General features: G+C 57.1%; 1 protein-coding gene across 4 annotated transcripts in view; it reads right to left on the reverse strand.

Annotated features, from left to right (window-relative positions):
• ASAP2 (ArfGAP with SH3 domain, ankyrin repeat and PH domain 2) overlaps window positions 1–17,002 on the reverse strand; it is a 167,743-nt gene that overhangs the window by 19,150 nt on the left and 131,591 nt on the right. For all 4 annotated transcript variants that reach the window (XM_051833312.2, XM_051833313.2, XM_051833314.2 and 1 more), the window contains 4 exons: window positions 16,197–16,330; window positions 6,454–6,548; window positions 977–1,166; window positions 427–512 (listed from right to left, as the gene is read on the reverse strand). In XM_051833312.2, the coding sequence (XP_051689272.2) occupies window positions 427–512; window positions 977–1,166; window positions 6,454–6,548; window positions 16,197–16,330 (505 nt within the window). The remainder of the gene's footprint in view (window positions 1–426; window positions 513–976; window positions 1,167–6,453; window positions 6,549–16,196; window positions 16,331–17,002) is intronic.

Consider the following 17,002-nt stretch of genomic DNA (forward strand, 5'->3'; position numbering starts at 1 on the left):
ACCATGCGCCCAACAACAGGCAAAACAAGGCCCTGTGTCCTCAGAGCATAAAACAGCCTCTCAAGCGAAGCGCCCCAGACCAGAGCCCAGGCTGGCCATCTGGTGGCCCACGCAGGGATCTCTGCCCCCCTCACACCTCGCAGGACAAGGTGAGGAACACACCTGTGCACAGGTGCTGTCGTGGGCCCCCGACACTCGAAGTCAGAGCCTGCAGACAACACGGAGCCCAGGGTCCTACTCCCACCCTCCAGGGCTTCCTTGGAGAATGCCATGGAACACCCCGTACCTGGCCACACCTTTTCTGTCCCATAATTCCCGGTTACACCTGAACACGGGTGCTTCCTGGCAGCTTCGAAGCAGTGAGTCCTCCCCCGGGAACCCCAAGCACACGAAACAGACGCCTCCCTGTACGTCTGGAACACCCACCTGTTCTGAACCAAAAAGTCCACGATGTGGAGAGAAGTCCGGTCCACGGATCTGACGGCCAGGTGGAGCGCCGTCTCGTCCGGCTCCTGAAAAGCAAACACAGACCCTCCAGAACCCGAGAGCAGCGTCCAGTTTGCGTCCAACACAAGTGACACTCTACACGGACCTCCCCCCACCAGATGATCTGCAAACCCTGCTCCCTGGGGCTGCCGGGGCTCCCTTGGCCCTGGGGAACAGTCAGTCTCTCCTGAGCTGGGATTTCGGCCTTGGTCTGAGAACAGCTCGAGGTGCAGGAGTGAGCTCTGCCGAGCCGGGAGGCGTGAGGACGCCGGTCAGCCACGCGCACTGCCCACCTCTAATCAGGAGTGGACCCGAGATGCTCCCACCACCAAAGACGGGGGCTTCCTCATTCTGCAGCATTAGCATCTATCTAAGCATCACGCCACATCCTGCACATACACCTGGCCGTCACCTAAACACGCCTACAGAACACAGCGCCGCCCCCTCTCAGCCCATCATGCGGCCCCGCCCATTTCCCCCACGCCCTTACGTGGCCGTTGGCCAGTGGGATTTTCTCTGTGAGGTCCACACCGTCGGCACAGGCCTGGAGTAACCCGAACACGTCTCGGGCCTTGACGGCCTCGCACAGGCTATGAAGCTTGGCTGCGTTGTCTGCGTGCTTCTTGCGCGCGAATCTCCTCTCGATGTACTTGGCCGTGATGTAGTCCTTCCTTGCATTCCTGAAACCAGATGGACCTGTCATGAGGCCACCAGGCACCCACCCTCCTGCAACACTGGAAACTCCAGGAAGCAACACTGGCAACAAAACACACACACACACACACACACACACACATACACACTGGCAACACACACATACACATACACGCACACACTGGCAACACACGTGCACACGCACACACACGCTCACACACACACACATACACACCGGCAACACACACATACACATGCACGCACACACTGGCAACACACGTGCACATGCACACACACACGCTCACACATATTCACACGCGCTCACACATACACACACACTCACACACGGGCACACACATACACACAGCAGGCCCTCCCTTTCCTTTTCAGGCTCTAGTGGAAAAGGGGAAGGGGTGGAGGACTCTTCGCTGGCCCCCACCCAGTGCCTGCACTCAGGATGTCTCTAGGTGTGCACCTCAGGAACCAGAACCTGGGGGTGGTCCAGGTAACCCGGGCACCTGGATGCCCACTGAAGGCTGATGGCCGTGGCCCAGGTGATCCCGAGAGTCTCTGGAGGGCAAGAACCAGGCCGGGGCACAGAAGTTTTACCCACCTGCATCTCTCCGTGCCTAGGAATGTGTGCCCTCTCCCTAAGCAGCTGGCGTTCCTAGACTGCCCTGTCCCGACCTCCTCCCTCTCACCCAACCGACTCCACGCTGAGGGTTCTGGATTTTTCTGCAGCTGCCCGAAGTCCCCCTTGGACAACCTGCCCTCCTGAAGGGGTGCCCGAGCCCCTGGGAACAAACTCCAGGCAGAGAATGGAGCCAGCCAGCCAGGGTGAGAGGGCACCATCCCCACAAGGCCCAGACTGAGCCACGGCCGCGTCTCCACACCTCCCCCTGCTTCACGGCTGCCCTTGGCTGCACGTTGCTCCTGCACTGGCCAGCTGGAGAGGGAAACCCTGGCAGAGCAGCAGCTCCAGTGGGGCGGGCACCGGTTTCACGGCCCGGACGACCTGCGCTCTGACCTCGGGCTGCAGCCGGCCCACGTTTCTTCACCCCTTCTGTTTTGGCCCCTCCTTCTCATCCCAGCATGCTCCCTGCTCACTCGGCAGAGTCGCCAGGTGACTGCCACATTGAGGGGAGACTCGCGGTCCCTGTGGACCCCCCACAACAGGGCTGTGGGTTCTGGTCTCCACCGAGCAGCTGTGTGCACTGAAGCCCACTGGGGCGATCTGGGTTCTGTTCACTCAGGCAGCAAAGCTCCCCGGGGCCGACGCCATGTTACTCCGCAGGTTTTCCTCTCGGGATCTCCTGGCATGTGTGTGACACGCGGGAACAGTGCCATGACCACCTGTGCCCTGACGACAGGTGGTGTGGGACGGCCCACTCAACAGTCTACCGCCGAGGTCTCTCACGGCAGACGACAAGACTGCATGGCTGTCAAGTCTCATACACCTTCCACAGTCACTGTGGGACGATCACTACCACTGCAGGAGGACAAATGCATCTCCCTTCCTCGTTTTTAGAAGTGCACCATTGATATAGGTGTTGTGGTGTGGCAGGTTAACCACCGCTTGTGACGCCAGCATCCCACATGGGCGCTGGTTTGAGTCTCAGCTGCTCCACTTCCAATCCAGCGCCCTGCTAATGCGCCCAGGAAAGCAAAAGCTGCCCCAAGTGCTAGGAGACCCAGAGGGGGCCACTGTGTCCATTTGGGGAGGAAACCAGCAGACGGAAGCGTGCTCTCTCTCTCCCTCCCTTGCCCTGCTCATCTGGCCAGGGCTCCGAGGCCCTGAAGACAGTTCCAACACAAGCGTGGCCTGCATCTTAGCTCCACACCAGGCGTCAGGCCTCAGGAAGGAAGCCTGCTCTGCCTGCGTGGTCAGCCTCCTCCTGTGTACGTAAAGGCTTAGGCTCCGGGAGGAGAGCAACCAGCTTCCTACAGCGACACATTGGGTGTTCACAGGAGGGGCGTCCCAGCTTCCAATGACGACACATCGGGTGTTCACAGGAGGGGCGTCCCAGCTTCCTACAACAACACGTCGGGTGTTCACAGGAGGGGCGTCCCAACTTCCTATGACGACACATCGGGTGTTCACAGGAGGAGTGTCCCAGCTTCCTACGACACATCGTGTGTTCACAGGAGGGGTGTCCCAGCTTCCTACAGCGACACATCGGGTGTTCACAGGAGGGGCGTCCCAGCTTCCTACAGCGACACATCGGGTGCTCACAGGAGGAGCGTCCCAACTTCCTATGACGACACATCGGGTGTTCACAGGAGGGGCGTCCCAGCTTCCTACAGCGACACATCGGGTGTTCACAGGAGGAGTGTCCCAACTTCCTATGACGACACATCGGGTGTTCACAGGAGGGCGTCCCAGCTTCCCACAACGACACATCGGGTGTTCACAGGAGGGGCGTCCCAGCTTCCCACAACGACACATCGGGTGTTCACAGGAGGGGCGTCCCAGCTTCCAATGACGACACATCGGGTGTTCACAGGAGGGGCGTCCCAACTTCCTACGACGACACATCGGGTGTTCACAGGAGGGGCATCCCAACTTCCTACGACGACACATTGGGTGTTCACAGGAGGGGCGTCCCAACTTCCTACGACGACACATCGGGTGTTCACAGGAGGGCGTCCCAGCTTCCTATGACGACACATCGGGTGTTCACAGGAGGGGCGTCCCAGCTTCCAATGACGACACATCGGGTGTTCACAGGAGGGGCGTCCCAGCTTCCAATGACGACACATCGGGTGTTCACAGGAGGGCGTCCCAGCTTCCTACGACGACATGTCAGGTATTCCCTGGAGAGGCGTCTCAACTTCCTACAAGGACACGTCGGGAGGGGCGTCCCTTGCAACAGGCCTGAATCGCAGACACAGTCCTGGCCTCAGTGCAGATCAAACCTGGTGTTCCCTGCCCAGCTGCACCCCCCCACTCCGCACGCCTCCTCCATCCGGGGCAGCACAGGCCACTGGAGGGTGTCCGGCTCCCCCTTCGGCAGCTGCAGCTGCAGATGGCTGCGGTTCCGACGGAAGCTGGAAAGGCCACACGCCTTCTCACCTGGGAGCAAGCAGTCACTTCCTTCAGCAGGCACGGGGCTGGGACTATTTCTCTCGGTTGCTGAACCACCACGGACGGCACGGTGAGTGTGGTGGGAAGCACCAGCATGAGTAAGATGCCGTCTGCCAGAACAGCACCTCACACGTGAACACCGAGGCCTCGTGGGACGTGGGGTCGAGGGTCTCAGAGCAGAGTCAGTGCTACGGGGCCGCGGAGAGCCGAGCCACTCGCCTTGACGGAGGCCACGGGGGCGGCGTGGTGTCACCACACTGACCTTCGTTCCGAGAATCGGAGGGGCGTGTAAACTTCCTGTCAGGGCTGCCGGGGCTGGGGAAGAGGTCTCAGTGCCGGCAGGAAGGATTCCCACAGGCAGTGTTTTCTTCATGTTTGTTTATTTTCATCTACTTGAAAGCCAGAGAGAGAGAGAGATCTTCCATCCCCTGGTTCTTCCCCAATAGCCTACGCAGCAAGGGTTGAGCCAGGCTGAAGCCAGGAGCCCAGAACTCCGTCCAAGACTCCCACAAGGGCGGCAGGGCCCCAGCACTGGCGCCTTCATCTGTGCCCCACGGAGTGCACACACACAGGAATCTGAACTGGAAGTGGAGGAGCAAGGACTCGAACTGGCACTCCGATGAGGACGCAGGCGTCCAAGGGGCTGCTTAACCGCTGCGCCACAGGACCCCAGTGTAGACTTCTAGAATCTTCCAGCCCAGAACAAGCAAGCGCTCTGATCTGTAAGGCATCGCCAGTGCCTGGAGTGAACTCTGTACTACACACTCTGAGCGGCCTCACAGCACAGCAGCCGACAGGCTGAATGAGCAGGGGCACGCGGTGACCACGGGCAGGGTTCCGGCACACCCCGGGGACTCCAACAGAAAGCAGACCGGACGGGCCCCTTTGTTTTCAGCGGTTGGAAGTCACCTGCGTGGCCTCTGCCGCCCACCCACCGAGCACCCAAACCACACTGATTTCCCCAGTGCTTGGGGGTGGGGAGCAGTGCGCTCCCTTTGCACGGAGAAGCTGAGCGAAGGCCTGAGTGCCTGCCGGGTCTGAACCCGAGATCGTCACCAGGGGAGCACGACCGCTAGGAAGCCTCTCGCCTGGCGTCGGAGACCACACGCATCCACCCTCCGGGACGCGCACGGCGCGCGGCGTGACGCCTGTCTCGGGATTCAGACACAAACTGCTTTCATGCGGCACCTGCCAAACAGCTTGCCCGCGACACCTGACACCAGGGAGAGCCCTGGAGGGACCAGGGCCCACGTGTTCCCGCAGGAACACCTCGCCCGCCTGCTGCGGTATCCGCTTCCGCCACCAGAATGCAGCACAGCACGGGGCCTGCGGCCTCGGCTTCCCAGAGACGCGCCCCACACGAGGGTAGCACAAACCTGAGTCCCCAGACGCCTCCCCCGGTTTGTGAAACTGCTCTCAGAGACTCGCTGTCCCAGGAGGACCTGCCCCGCCCGTTCTGCGTCAGGTTTATCCAAGGAAAACACCGTCTTCTACTCCAGTGTTCATTTCTCTTCCTATGTCTGTTTCCACTTTTCCCTCTCCTGCCACAACACGGGGGTCCACCTTAACCACCCCAATGCAGCTGCTGTCTTTCTGTTTAACTGGCCCGGGGACCTCTCTCTCCTGTCCACCTCAGTCCACACCAGAGCACAGCAGGTGCCACCCGAGCCCTCTGGGCGTGGTCAGGCCCGCACACTGGACAGGGCTGAGGGCGGAGGCAGGCAGGACACACCCTGCCCGGCCTCGCTGTCTCCCAGCTGACTCAGGCTTCATTCGGTAAGACTGGCAAGCGACTTCCCTGTTGTCGCTGTGTCTCCGTGAGCCAGCTGGACGCGTGACGGGGCCCCAAGTTTTCTACGGTCAGTAAAACAAGCACGATGATTTTTGACCAAAACAAAACACACACACTCCACCCTGGCAAGGATGCCAGCAGAGGGAACAGAGCGCAACCACGTCTCCGTGACAGCAAGCTCCTCTCGGACTCGGGATGGACGCGAGGGGACGGTGAGGGGGACAGCCAGCCGGGACGTGGAGTCCACACTCCCTGTGCCTCTTTCTGGAAAAATGACCACCTGCAGTTTCTATATGGACCCCCCAAAGCAAGGAACACAAAACCCAAGCCTAACTTACACCCACAGATTTCCCAATGGAGCAGCAGCCGAGGTCCCGGAAGCCCTGGCTCCCCTGCGCCCCCTGGGGGAGGGCGAGGGCAGCCGTGCCACACTTACATGTCGCTGCCCGGGTTGGGTTTGATGGAGTCCCCGGCCGGCAGGCAGCACTCCATAACCTCATTGAAGCCCGCGTTCCCGATGTTCTTGGCGAGCTGCGGAAACAAACGCCATCTCAGGGTCTTCAATTATTAACGCGCGGCACACACGGCCCATGATTTATTTAACGGCCACTAAGAAATAGAGCAATAAAGTGGTTTGCCTTTATGAAGACAGACAAAGCCCAAGGTGCCCATGGAGTCAGAGCCGAGAGGCGGCACGTCCTGGAGTCCCCGAGGAGACAGAGAAGCAGCCATCAGCCCCACGGCAGTTTCTGTTCTTCTCACCGCCTCAAAAACACCTGTGCTCCCACCGAGTGGATCCACTCACTGCCTCTGAACACCCCTGACTGAGGCCACCCACCAGGTGGCTCGGCCACAGTGGAGGCCAAGACTCGGGTTCAAATCACGGTTCTGCCACGGGCCGTGTGGCAGCACATCAGCCTCCCCGAGTGCCACAATGGAACACAGTGGGAGCGTTGGGGCGAGAGCACGCAGCAAATTGAAGAAATGGGGCATGTTGGTTCCCGGGGGAGGCCGCTGCAGGCCCATGTTCCGACCCTCGGACAGGAAATGAACGCACTCTGAGGGTGTCAGTCTGCATCACGCTACACTGGAAACGCGGCAGTGGCTGTCTCTAGAACGAGTGACGGCAGGACTGTGGTCCTCTTGAGACCCCGGCTTGGCGCATCTGGGTCCCAGCTCCCCACTCAGACCTCAGCTCCCCGGCAGAGTCTTAAATGTTTAAAGAAACAAGGCTGGAAGGATGCACCCGGCCCAGTGCTTTGAGCACACAGACATCCGTTCAATCCTACAGGGAGCACCGTGTGTTGGGGGAGTCAGGCACACTTCGGCATTTCTGCTCTCAGCTAACTGTGCAAAACGCCGGGAGGCCCGGCTGCTGCCCTACCCGGCTTCTTTATACGCCGGGGAGGTGGCTTCAGTTGCCGAAAGGGATCGGGGATGGCAAGGCTCCACTTCCGGGGGCACCAGAGCTGCAACTGTGAAGCGGGACCACGCAGGGACACAGGAAACAGGTGGGGTGGCTTAGGGGTGAATTATAACGAGGTGAGCCTTCCTACCTTGCTTTGGGAAGTGAACAGAGCCGCCCATGGCCCAGAGCATCAAGCACTAACCCAGCGCACCCTCCTGCTCAGTCCTGACTGACCCGGGGCCTCCAGCCCAGGTGCGGGCCTGCAGTGTTCCCCAGCGTGGGGAACTGTCAGGATGGCACACCGCCCATGGTGACAAGTGCCTCAGCAACACGAAGCCGGGGGCCTGGGGATTCTCCGACATCGGGTGCCACACCCTGGGACGAACCTCCATCTTGGAGCCCCCGGTTTATAGCCAGGCAGCCTGCAACGCCCGTCCTACAACCCAGTGCGGACTCCAAACCCTGGGCAAGCACAATCTGCTCCAGAGGAGGGCGACAGAAGCCACGCAGCCCCTCTGTGAGTGAGGGGCCACCCTGATGCTCCCTGTGCTGTGCTAAGCAGATGGGAGGTGGGAGGAGGAGAATTCCCCTGGGAGCAGGAAGCTGCTTCCCGTCTGCTTGGACTTGGCTGCTCTCCCAGGAGGCAGCCGGTGCAGGGAGGCTCTGCATCCGTGCGCCACACGTGTCCCACACCCGAGAAGATGTGCCGCCCCACGGCTCTGCCAGGACCCCTCCGGAGCCATCAGGAGAAGCAGAGTGTCTATGTGCGGAGGGAGAGGGACGTGAGGTGCCGGCCACAGAGCCTTTGCGTCAGGGGCACATCACTGTCACTCAGCAAGAATCCGACAGCCACCCTGACACACAGACTGGGCTAGATACAAGCTGGTGGGAGAGGTTGGAGTGTTTCAGACCCAACTGCCGCCCCTGCTGCCACCCTGCACGTACGTGGCTTCAGGAAAGCACGCCGAGCCCCTCACCTGCCGGGCACCGGCCGGGCCCGAGTCACCACCACGCGCCACGGCAGCTCAGTGGAACGAGACAGAGATGAGTAAGGGACAAACACAACGGGTGAGACTTGGAGGAATGTTTGCCCCGAGCACTGAACGACAGAGACGCTGGGCCCTGGCGAGCAGAGCAGTGCACCCGCCCCAGCCCTCGCCTTGCACGGACCCTCACGTGTGCACCGGCCTCCCTCACTGACGGCGGCCACCTGGATACACACTGTGTAGCCCGGCACCTACCGAGCAGCGCTCACAGAGCCACAAGGAGATCCCAGCTTTCACCTCGAAATCGCTTCTGGAGTGTGGGGTGGGGTGGGGTGGGCCCACCACGTCCCCTTCCCTCACCCATCTCCAGGCTTCCTCCATCACTGTGACACCTCCCACCTTCCCTGCTGGGACTCAGCCCAGGACGGGGACAGGCGGTGAGACCAGGCTGCCCTCCCCCGGCTCAGTGTGGCTGGGCCTCCTCCCCCACAGAACAGAGGGTCTGCTCCTCCCAGCTCAGCCCTTGCCAACAGCAGCCCCAACTCTGATGCCCACCAGCTCTCAACCGGCTCCCCACTGCATGTCCAAACAAGGTGTTACCAACCGGGCCTCGGACAGCCCAGCGGGGTGGGAGGCACACCCAAGGTCCACGGCCAGTGAAGGAGCTGGACGGGGTGGGCGTGGCCAGGAAACAGCCAGAAAGCGCTGCCTCCAAGGCTGGGAGCACAGAGACTCCTCCCAGCAGCGGGGGAAGTTCACACGTGAGGTTTGCACCTGAGCCTTTAGGGCACCTATTTTTGGGGCCGGTGTTGTGGTGCAGCAGGTTAAATGGCCACATGCTTGGCCAACATGCCATACTGCAGAGTGCCAGTCTGGGTCCTGGCTGCTGTGTTTCCTGCTAATGCACGGGAGAAAGCAGTGGAGGATGGCCCGAGTACTTACAGCCCCGACACCCACATGGGAGACCAGGAGGCCGTCTGGGATCCTGGCTTCAGCCTGGCACAGCCCCAGCTGTTGCAGTCATTTGAGGAGTGAACCAGCGAACTGAAGATCTCTCTCTCTCTCTTTTCCTTTCAAATAAATAAAGTGTATTTTTTGATATTTTTAAAAAGCACATCAGTTTTGGTGCCCAAGTTTGTGGTTTCTAAAGCTCCGAGTTGTGGTTTTAAGAAAGGACAGAACACAGCCTCTGGTTTCTCCTGGCTCAGACGTCCTGGGCAAGCGAGTTCCTGACCTTCGGGGAGATCCCGCTGAGGATGGGCACAGCACACGCAGAGCACCCGCGGCAACGCCTGGGGCCTAACAGTTATCCAATGAACGCCAGTCGACGGCCACTCTCTGCCCTGGGCCGTCACTTCCAGTACCTGGAGTGGCTCCGTTCAGCCCTAGGTGAGTTCACTCACTTCCTGGTCTTCGAGGGCTCGCCCAGTCTGGCTGCACCCTGACCCTCACCCTGTTAGCTGTCAGGTTGCTATGAACCTTCGGCGAAGGGACACGCACGGAATCCACACAGGGTGCGGGGACAGTAAATATTTGCTCCTAAGGCTGCTGACACTTGCTCCTCAATTCGATGGAACATGTAGAAGTTTCTGACTCAAATTCGATTTCAGAGTATAAAATTTCCTTTATGACTGTCACTCAAGTTGGAGAAACCGATCACAGGCCACCAGCAGCCCAGACTCTGCTGGCTTGTTTGTGTGTCCTGGAAGATCAGTGCTGAAATCACCATCTTCCAAGTTAAGAAGGAAATTAATTCATCTTTTCAATGTGTACACTTACTGGAGGGCAGATTTGCTCAAAAAGCTAAGGATGTTTACGATGACACAAATCGCCAAATCCCATCAAACTACTACTACTTCAAGCACTCGGTTTCTGGTCCATTGGATGAAAAATGATTCTAAAAGCAGGAACAGGGAAGCAAAGATTACCAGTGACCAGCCATCCTCATGCAGGTTGACGAAATCCATTCAACTTACATGGAAGGCAAGTGGCTTGGAAACCTAAACAAATCAAAGACGTAAACGGCGAGACAGCCATGGCTCACCATCCAGGGGAACTGCAAACCTGAGGCCAGGAATCAATTTCCAGACTGAAGCAAAGACTCCGACCACGAGGACTGCGGTGTGGCCATATGGGAGCACAGGAGTGACACGCTGCGAGTGACATCTGTCTACTTATAGACACAAACAGAAAACGGGCATGCGGCCAAGCAAGGTTTGCTCATGTGCCGTCCTCTCGGGCCGTTTGACATTGATTTTTTGCGCAAGCAAAACCACACACATTGGACTGCATCTCTCTCAAGAGCTTCGGCACCGCAAAGGCGACAACCTATAAAGTGAGAGAGAGATCTTCCACCCCACACATCTGATAACTGGTTGGTACCAAAACCAAGAAGGAACTCAACCAACACAGAGCGGGTGAGGGAACGAGGAGACATTTCTCCAAAGAAAGATACAAACAGGGGCCGGTGCCGTGGCACAGCAGGTTAATGCCCTGACCTGAAGCGCTGGCATCCCATATGGGCGCCAATTCAAGACCCAGCTGCTCCACTTCTGATCCAGCTCTCTGCTATGGTCTGGGAAAGCAGTAGAAGATGGCCCAAGTCCTTAGGCCCCTGCACCTGCGTGGTAGACCTGGAAGAAGCTCCTGGCTCCTGGCTTCGGACTGGCACAGTTCCAGCCGTTGTGGCTATCTGGGGAGTGAATCAGTGGATGGAAAACCTCTCTCTCTCTCTATGTGTAACTCCGACTTTTTTTTTTTTTTGACAGGCAGAGTGGACAGTGAGAGAGAGAGACAGAGAGAAAGGTCTTCCTTTTGCCGTTGGTTTACCCTCCAATGGCCGCCACCACCGGCGCGCTGCGGCTGGCGCACCGTGCTGATCCAAAGGCAGGAGCCAGGTGCTTCTCCTAGTCTCCCATGGGGTGCAGGGCCCAAGCACTTGGGCCATTCTCCACTGCACTCCCAGGCCACGGCAGAGAGCTGGCCTAGAAGAGGGACAACCAGGACAGAAGCCTAGAAGAGGGACAACCGGGACAGAATCCGGGGCCCCGACCAGGACTAGAACCTGGTGTGCCAGCGCCACAGGTGGAGGATTAGCCTATTGAGCCACGGCGCCAGCCCCGACTTTCAAATAAATAAATAAAATCTTAAAAAAAAAGAAAACATACAAACACCCATCATCACTGATCCTTAGGGAGAGGGAAATTTTCTTTTTTAAGATTTATTTATTTACTTGAAAGTCAGAATTAGAGAGACAGAGAGGGAGAAGAGGGAGGGAGGAAGAGAGGAAGAGAGAGAGGGAGAGGGAGGGAGACAGATCTTCCACCCACTGGTTCTCTCCCCAGATGACCATAACAGTCAGGGCTGGGCAAGGCTGAAGCCAGGAGCCAGGAGCTTCCTCCAGGTCTCCCGTGTGGCTGCAGGGGCCCAAGCACTTGGGCCATCTTCTGCTGCTTTCCCAGGAACATTAGCAGGGAGTTGGATCGGAAGTGGAGCAGCCAGGACTCGAGCCTGCACCCATATGGGATGCTGGTGTCACAGGCAGGGGCTTTACCTGGCATGCCACAAAGCTGGCCCCAGCAGCAGGAAATTCAAACCATAGGGAAGCATCGCTTCACACCAGTCAGAACAGCTATTAGCAGAAAGATAAAACACACGTGTGGTGAGGATGTGGCGAAACGGGGGCCCTGGCACTGCTGGTGGAGTGTGGAGTGCAGTCACCACGACGGTGCACAGCACGCAGGCCCCTCACACAACTGAAAACAGAACCTCCGCGGGACTCCTAGTCCAGCTACGGGGCCTGCACCACACAGGACGCGAAGCCGCACTGAGAAGACACTCGGCCCCGCCCGTGCATCGTGGCAGCCTAGTCAAGTGTCCATCGATGCCTAAGAACCTGGGGTCCACACACACGGCGGAGCACTATTCAGACCTAAACAAACCCCTGTCGTCTGGCACCGCACGATGGACCAGCAGGACATCAGGTTACGTGAAACGAGCCAGGCACAGGAAGCTGGCACATGATGTCAACTGCACGTGGCGTCTACAGTAGTCGCCAGAGCCGCAGTCCAGAGCCGTGATGACCGGGGAAGAGCGGAGATGCTGCTCAAAGCACAGGGCACCTCACCTGGACAGGGGAGCTAAATCCCGAGACCTACGGTGCGGGATGCTGGCCACGGCCATTACTAAGGGACCAGCGTGCTTGAAAACTGCTGAGGGCCCGGACTCTAAGTGTTCTCACCGCAACACACTGTTTAGTTTAGTGTGTGAGACGGCAGCTATGTTAACAGTTTAGTTGTGCCACAATGTACATGCTGTACCAAAACAGCACACTGACCAACGTAAATATATACAGCAAAAAGTTAGGATAAGTAATAACAATAAAAAATCCCTCCTCCGCCACAGCACGTGAGCACGTGACACGGCTGTGCCGGCATTCACTGGAAAGATGACACACTGCGTGTGACAGTTGTCCAGGCTGCCCCCGCTGATTTCCTCTAACGGGGGACTCAGGGGTCAGCCCTGGCCACACAAGGAAACACTCCCTGATGAACAGGTCAGCCCAGGGCCTGTTCACGGCTCCAAGAGGCAGAGCAGACAGGCGGAGGAGAGCTGCAAACCCACATGTGTGAATCGTTTTCCTGAAAGGATTTTGTTAAAATCATCTTGCAGGAGACAACAGGGCTGGCCAATGGATTACAGCTCTTATTACTACATGCCAGACGTAACTTCAACTACACAGACACACAAACGGAGCAAGAAAGGAGAGCCAGGACTTCCGGAAACCTTTTTCGGGTACCTCCTTGTCTAAGTGAGACAAAATAAACAACCGGGTGTGTCAAAAGGTCTGAATGCTTATGCTCCACAGGTGAGCACTGGCATCTGGGATCCCACCCAGGGCCGACCCCGGGGGCTGGGGAGGAAGGTCCAGGTGACGTCACACCCCTAGTCCCAGCACCGGGTAATGGGGGCCGAGGGAGGGAGTCCCGTGAGCCAGAGAGGACCAGCCAGGGCTCAGGCGCAAGCAGAGGACACTTCAAAAAATCCACGGGAAATGGAATTGTCGGATGCTCATACTGGCGCAGAGAAAATCTCAATCCTGCCTGGCTTCTCACAGGACGCACGTTCCATACGCCTGTGAAGACCCCTTGCCTGCAGATTCCAGGTTTTTTTTTTTTTTTTTTTTTTTTTTGCACCAAAATAAACTCTCCTGTGTGTTTTCTTAAGCATCTTCATAAATCCCACACAAATCAGCACCTCGTGGCGACCAGCTAGGAAGAGAGGCCTACACAGGGGGAGCTGGGTTTTGATAACACCTGCAGACATTAACCATGCAGGCCCCGCTTGACCTCAGAACAGGCAGGAGCTGTGCGAACCCTGAACTCCTGCGAGAACAGAGGAACTGCACCCTGCATCGGGAGCAGCAGTCACTCCGGCGTCTCATCGAGCCAGAGACCTCAACTCCTCATGGACCTTCTTTGGAGTCTTCCTCGTGAGCGGGCAGCAGGATCACTGAGCAGACTCCTGAGAAACACTGGAGAGGTTACACCTGACCAGCCAATGAAAGCCGACTTCGATTTCCAGGAGCTCTGGACGCCAGCTCTTTAGCACTGCGATTGTGAAAAACGGCGCTAGAGAACCTCATACTCGAACAGATTGCATTAAAACAGGCATGAGAGTCTCAAACTCATCGCCTGCTAATTGTCTTCCTACACTTAAGTTATTTACACCCATTGTTGTGCAGTCATCATATGATCTAGACGGGCTATGGAGCATCTCTTTCCAGCTGCACATCCCATAATTCACACGAGTAGTGTGAAGCTGGCAATCAGTGGGAGTATTTACTGTCGGAATAGGCAGACCACACACCAGGGCTCTTCAGACGTGGCTGTTACACACGTGATGCGGATGAGCTGTGGGGAGGGACGGCAGTGATGGGTAAATGTTTACCCTAAAGCAAAGAGAGCTTACTGCAAACGCCAGTTTATCTCCCAGGCTCTCAAAGGTTAAGGGTGTACCTTTTACTTTTCTTTCCTTTCCTTTTAAAGATTTATTTATTTATTTATTTATTTGGAAGGCAGAGTGACACACACACACACAGAGAAAACCAGAGACAGAGAGAGAGAGAGAGAGATCTTCCAACCTCTGCTTCACTTCTCAAAATGGCTGCAACACCCAGAGCTTGGCTGGTTGAAGCCAGGAGCTTCTTCCGGGTCTCCCACATGGGTGCAGGGGCCCAAGCACTTGGGCCATCTTCTGCTGCTTTCCCAGGTGCGCCAGCAGGGAGCTGGATCAGAAGTGGAGCAGCCAGGACTTGAACTGGTACCCATACGGGATGCCGGCACTGCAGATGGTGGCTTTACCTGCTATGCCACAGCATTGGCCCTAAGAGTGCACCTTAACAGCTACATAAAACCTAGGCACATAGGATTCTAGGCCTGTTTCCTCATTTGTAAAGTGGGGCTAACATACCAAGGCTTCCCAGTGGCTGTGCAGATCAAAGGCACCAATACACATAAAGCAATGACCTCATCCTCAGTCACTCACTGCTTCCCATTATTTTAAGAAAAGTCAGTGAAAGTAGCATTTGCCATAATTCACCAGTGAGACGTGAGAAGTAATTTGTGTTTCCTTAACATCACACTGCGTGATCTCAAACCATGCCGTCGCCGGCGACCCAGGAGCCATCAGAAGCACACCAGCACCTCCACAGGTTTTCTGTGTTACATCACACTAATCACGGAGGGGAGCCAAGAACAACTGCCTGGGTCGGGCCAAGCCTATCTTAGCTTCAAGCTAAGTACTCGGGGAGCCCACTCACTGGCATACTGGGTTCCACTCTCCGTTCTCCCGACTCTGTCTTCCAAGACCATAAAGGAATTCCTTGAAAAGACGAGAAGGTTCGACAAGACAGTTCAGAAGGCTTCATTGGAAGTCCAGACACATCGGGCCCAGGGCAGTCATCAGTAAGATTTATGGCCCCTTGAGAGGCATATTGACCACGGCGATTGATGTTCTGTCGAGACTATTGCTCTTGACATTAAAATCAGCAGCAATCAATACCCACTTAGTATTTACAGCCCAACGCCCGGCTTCCCCAAGGAAGAGTGTGCAGGAGTGCTTTCTAGCGGCAGCGGTGGACTCTAAAGACAGTCCATAAAGCTCATGTTTTAAGGGCCTGAAGCGCAGCCTGAGCCTGATTCACCGGGAAACTCCTGGGGCCACGGAGTCAGAATCTCAAAGCTACACCTCCCAGGTGCGCATCCACCTCAGCTCCCCACCGCACGGCGGATGTGCTGCCACGGGACCAAGGAAGGGAAGGCCCCTTCTGAGAAACAAAGACCAGGTCTCCCCCGAGAGGACACAGGGAGAAGGGGAAAAGCCAGTGAGACTCGAGGCCCGTGGTGACCACAGCCTTGCCAGAACCTCGCAAGGAGAAAGGTTCCTTCGTCGTCCCCAGGCCTCGGCTGGCATGGAGTGAACCCAGCTGAGGCCACCACCCCGTGCTCCTTCAGCAGACTCATCTCCGCTCCAACAGTCACTTTAGTGGCTTCTTCTCCCTTTATTCGTTTCAAAGTCAAGTCTAGGGACCAGAAACGCACTCGAGGACCAGGAGCTGAGAACGAGCAGCTGCCACCGAGCTCCTACTTACTCGGATGCGTCGGCCACAGAACAATCCCCAGCCTCCCTGGAGCCGCAAGGAACCCAAAGGGACCAGAATGCCAAAGCAAAATCCGAGTCCTCAGCTACTTATCTCCGACCTAAAATCGAGGACTCAAGAGTTACCAGCAGCTCGGACGTCCCCAGCACGTCCAAGGTGAGGGACTGCATCCTGGAGTAGTGAACTCCCAGCTCGCGGTGGATTCCGGAACACTCGATGCAGGTCAGAATGCCCAGGTTGGTGGAAAGCCACGTAGGATCTGCCAGAGAGAAGGCGCAGGTTGCAGCTTGCACTCAGAAGAGGGGCAGACGTTTCTCTGCACAGCTGCTGGAAATGGAGTTGCGAACGTGATCCCAGACACGGCTGTTCGCGTTGTTCACCCACAATTACCATGCTTACCTGCTAATCCACACACATGCACACGTCTGTGCACCCTCCACCTCCTCCCTACTTTCCCACCCAACAGGATCTGTGCATGCAAAAATCAACAGGACACAGAGCGCTCTAGAATGCCATGGGTTCAAGGATGGGTCCTGAATACCGACCACACCCTTCGCCCACCTGGTCGTAACAGCAGAGGGGAGCAGGAGAGAAAATGAAACCCACCCAAGTGTAGTACTGTAAGGGGCACAGCCTTAAAGCACACACGACTACAGATGCCACTCGTGACAGTGACCGTGTACCCCACGCTTACGATACACCGTCCTCGGCACTTTGGTAGTAGCGGTTAACAGTCTGCGCTGTGAGAGCTTCAGAAATCACAGAGCGTTTTCAAATTAAGAGCTCCATGCGCGGCCCAGGGCAGGATTCTGCTGATCTTTTTGTTTTTTAAAGACTGATTGATTGATTGACCTACTTATTTATGCGCTGTGAAAGGCAGATTGGCAGACAGAAAGAGGGGCACAGAAAGAGATCTGTTGGTTCACTCTTC

This window comes from Oryctolagus cuniculus, chromosome 2 (genome assembly GCF_964237555.1).
Source record: "Oryctolagus cuniculus chromosome 2, mOryCun1.1, whole genome shotgun sequence".
NCBI classification, from domain to species: Eukaryota; Metazoa; Chordata; class Mammalia; order Lagomorpha; family Leporidae; genus Oryctolagus; species Oryctolagus cuniculus.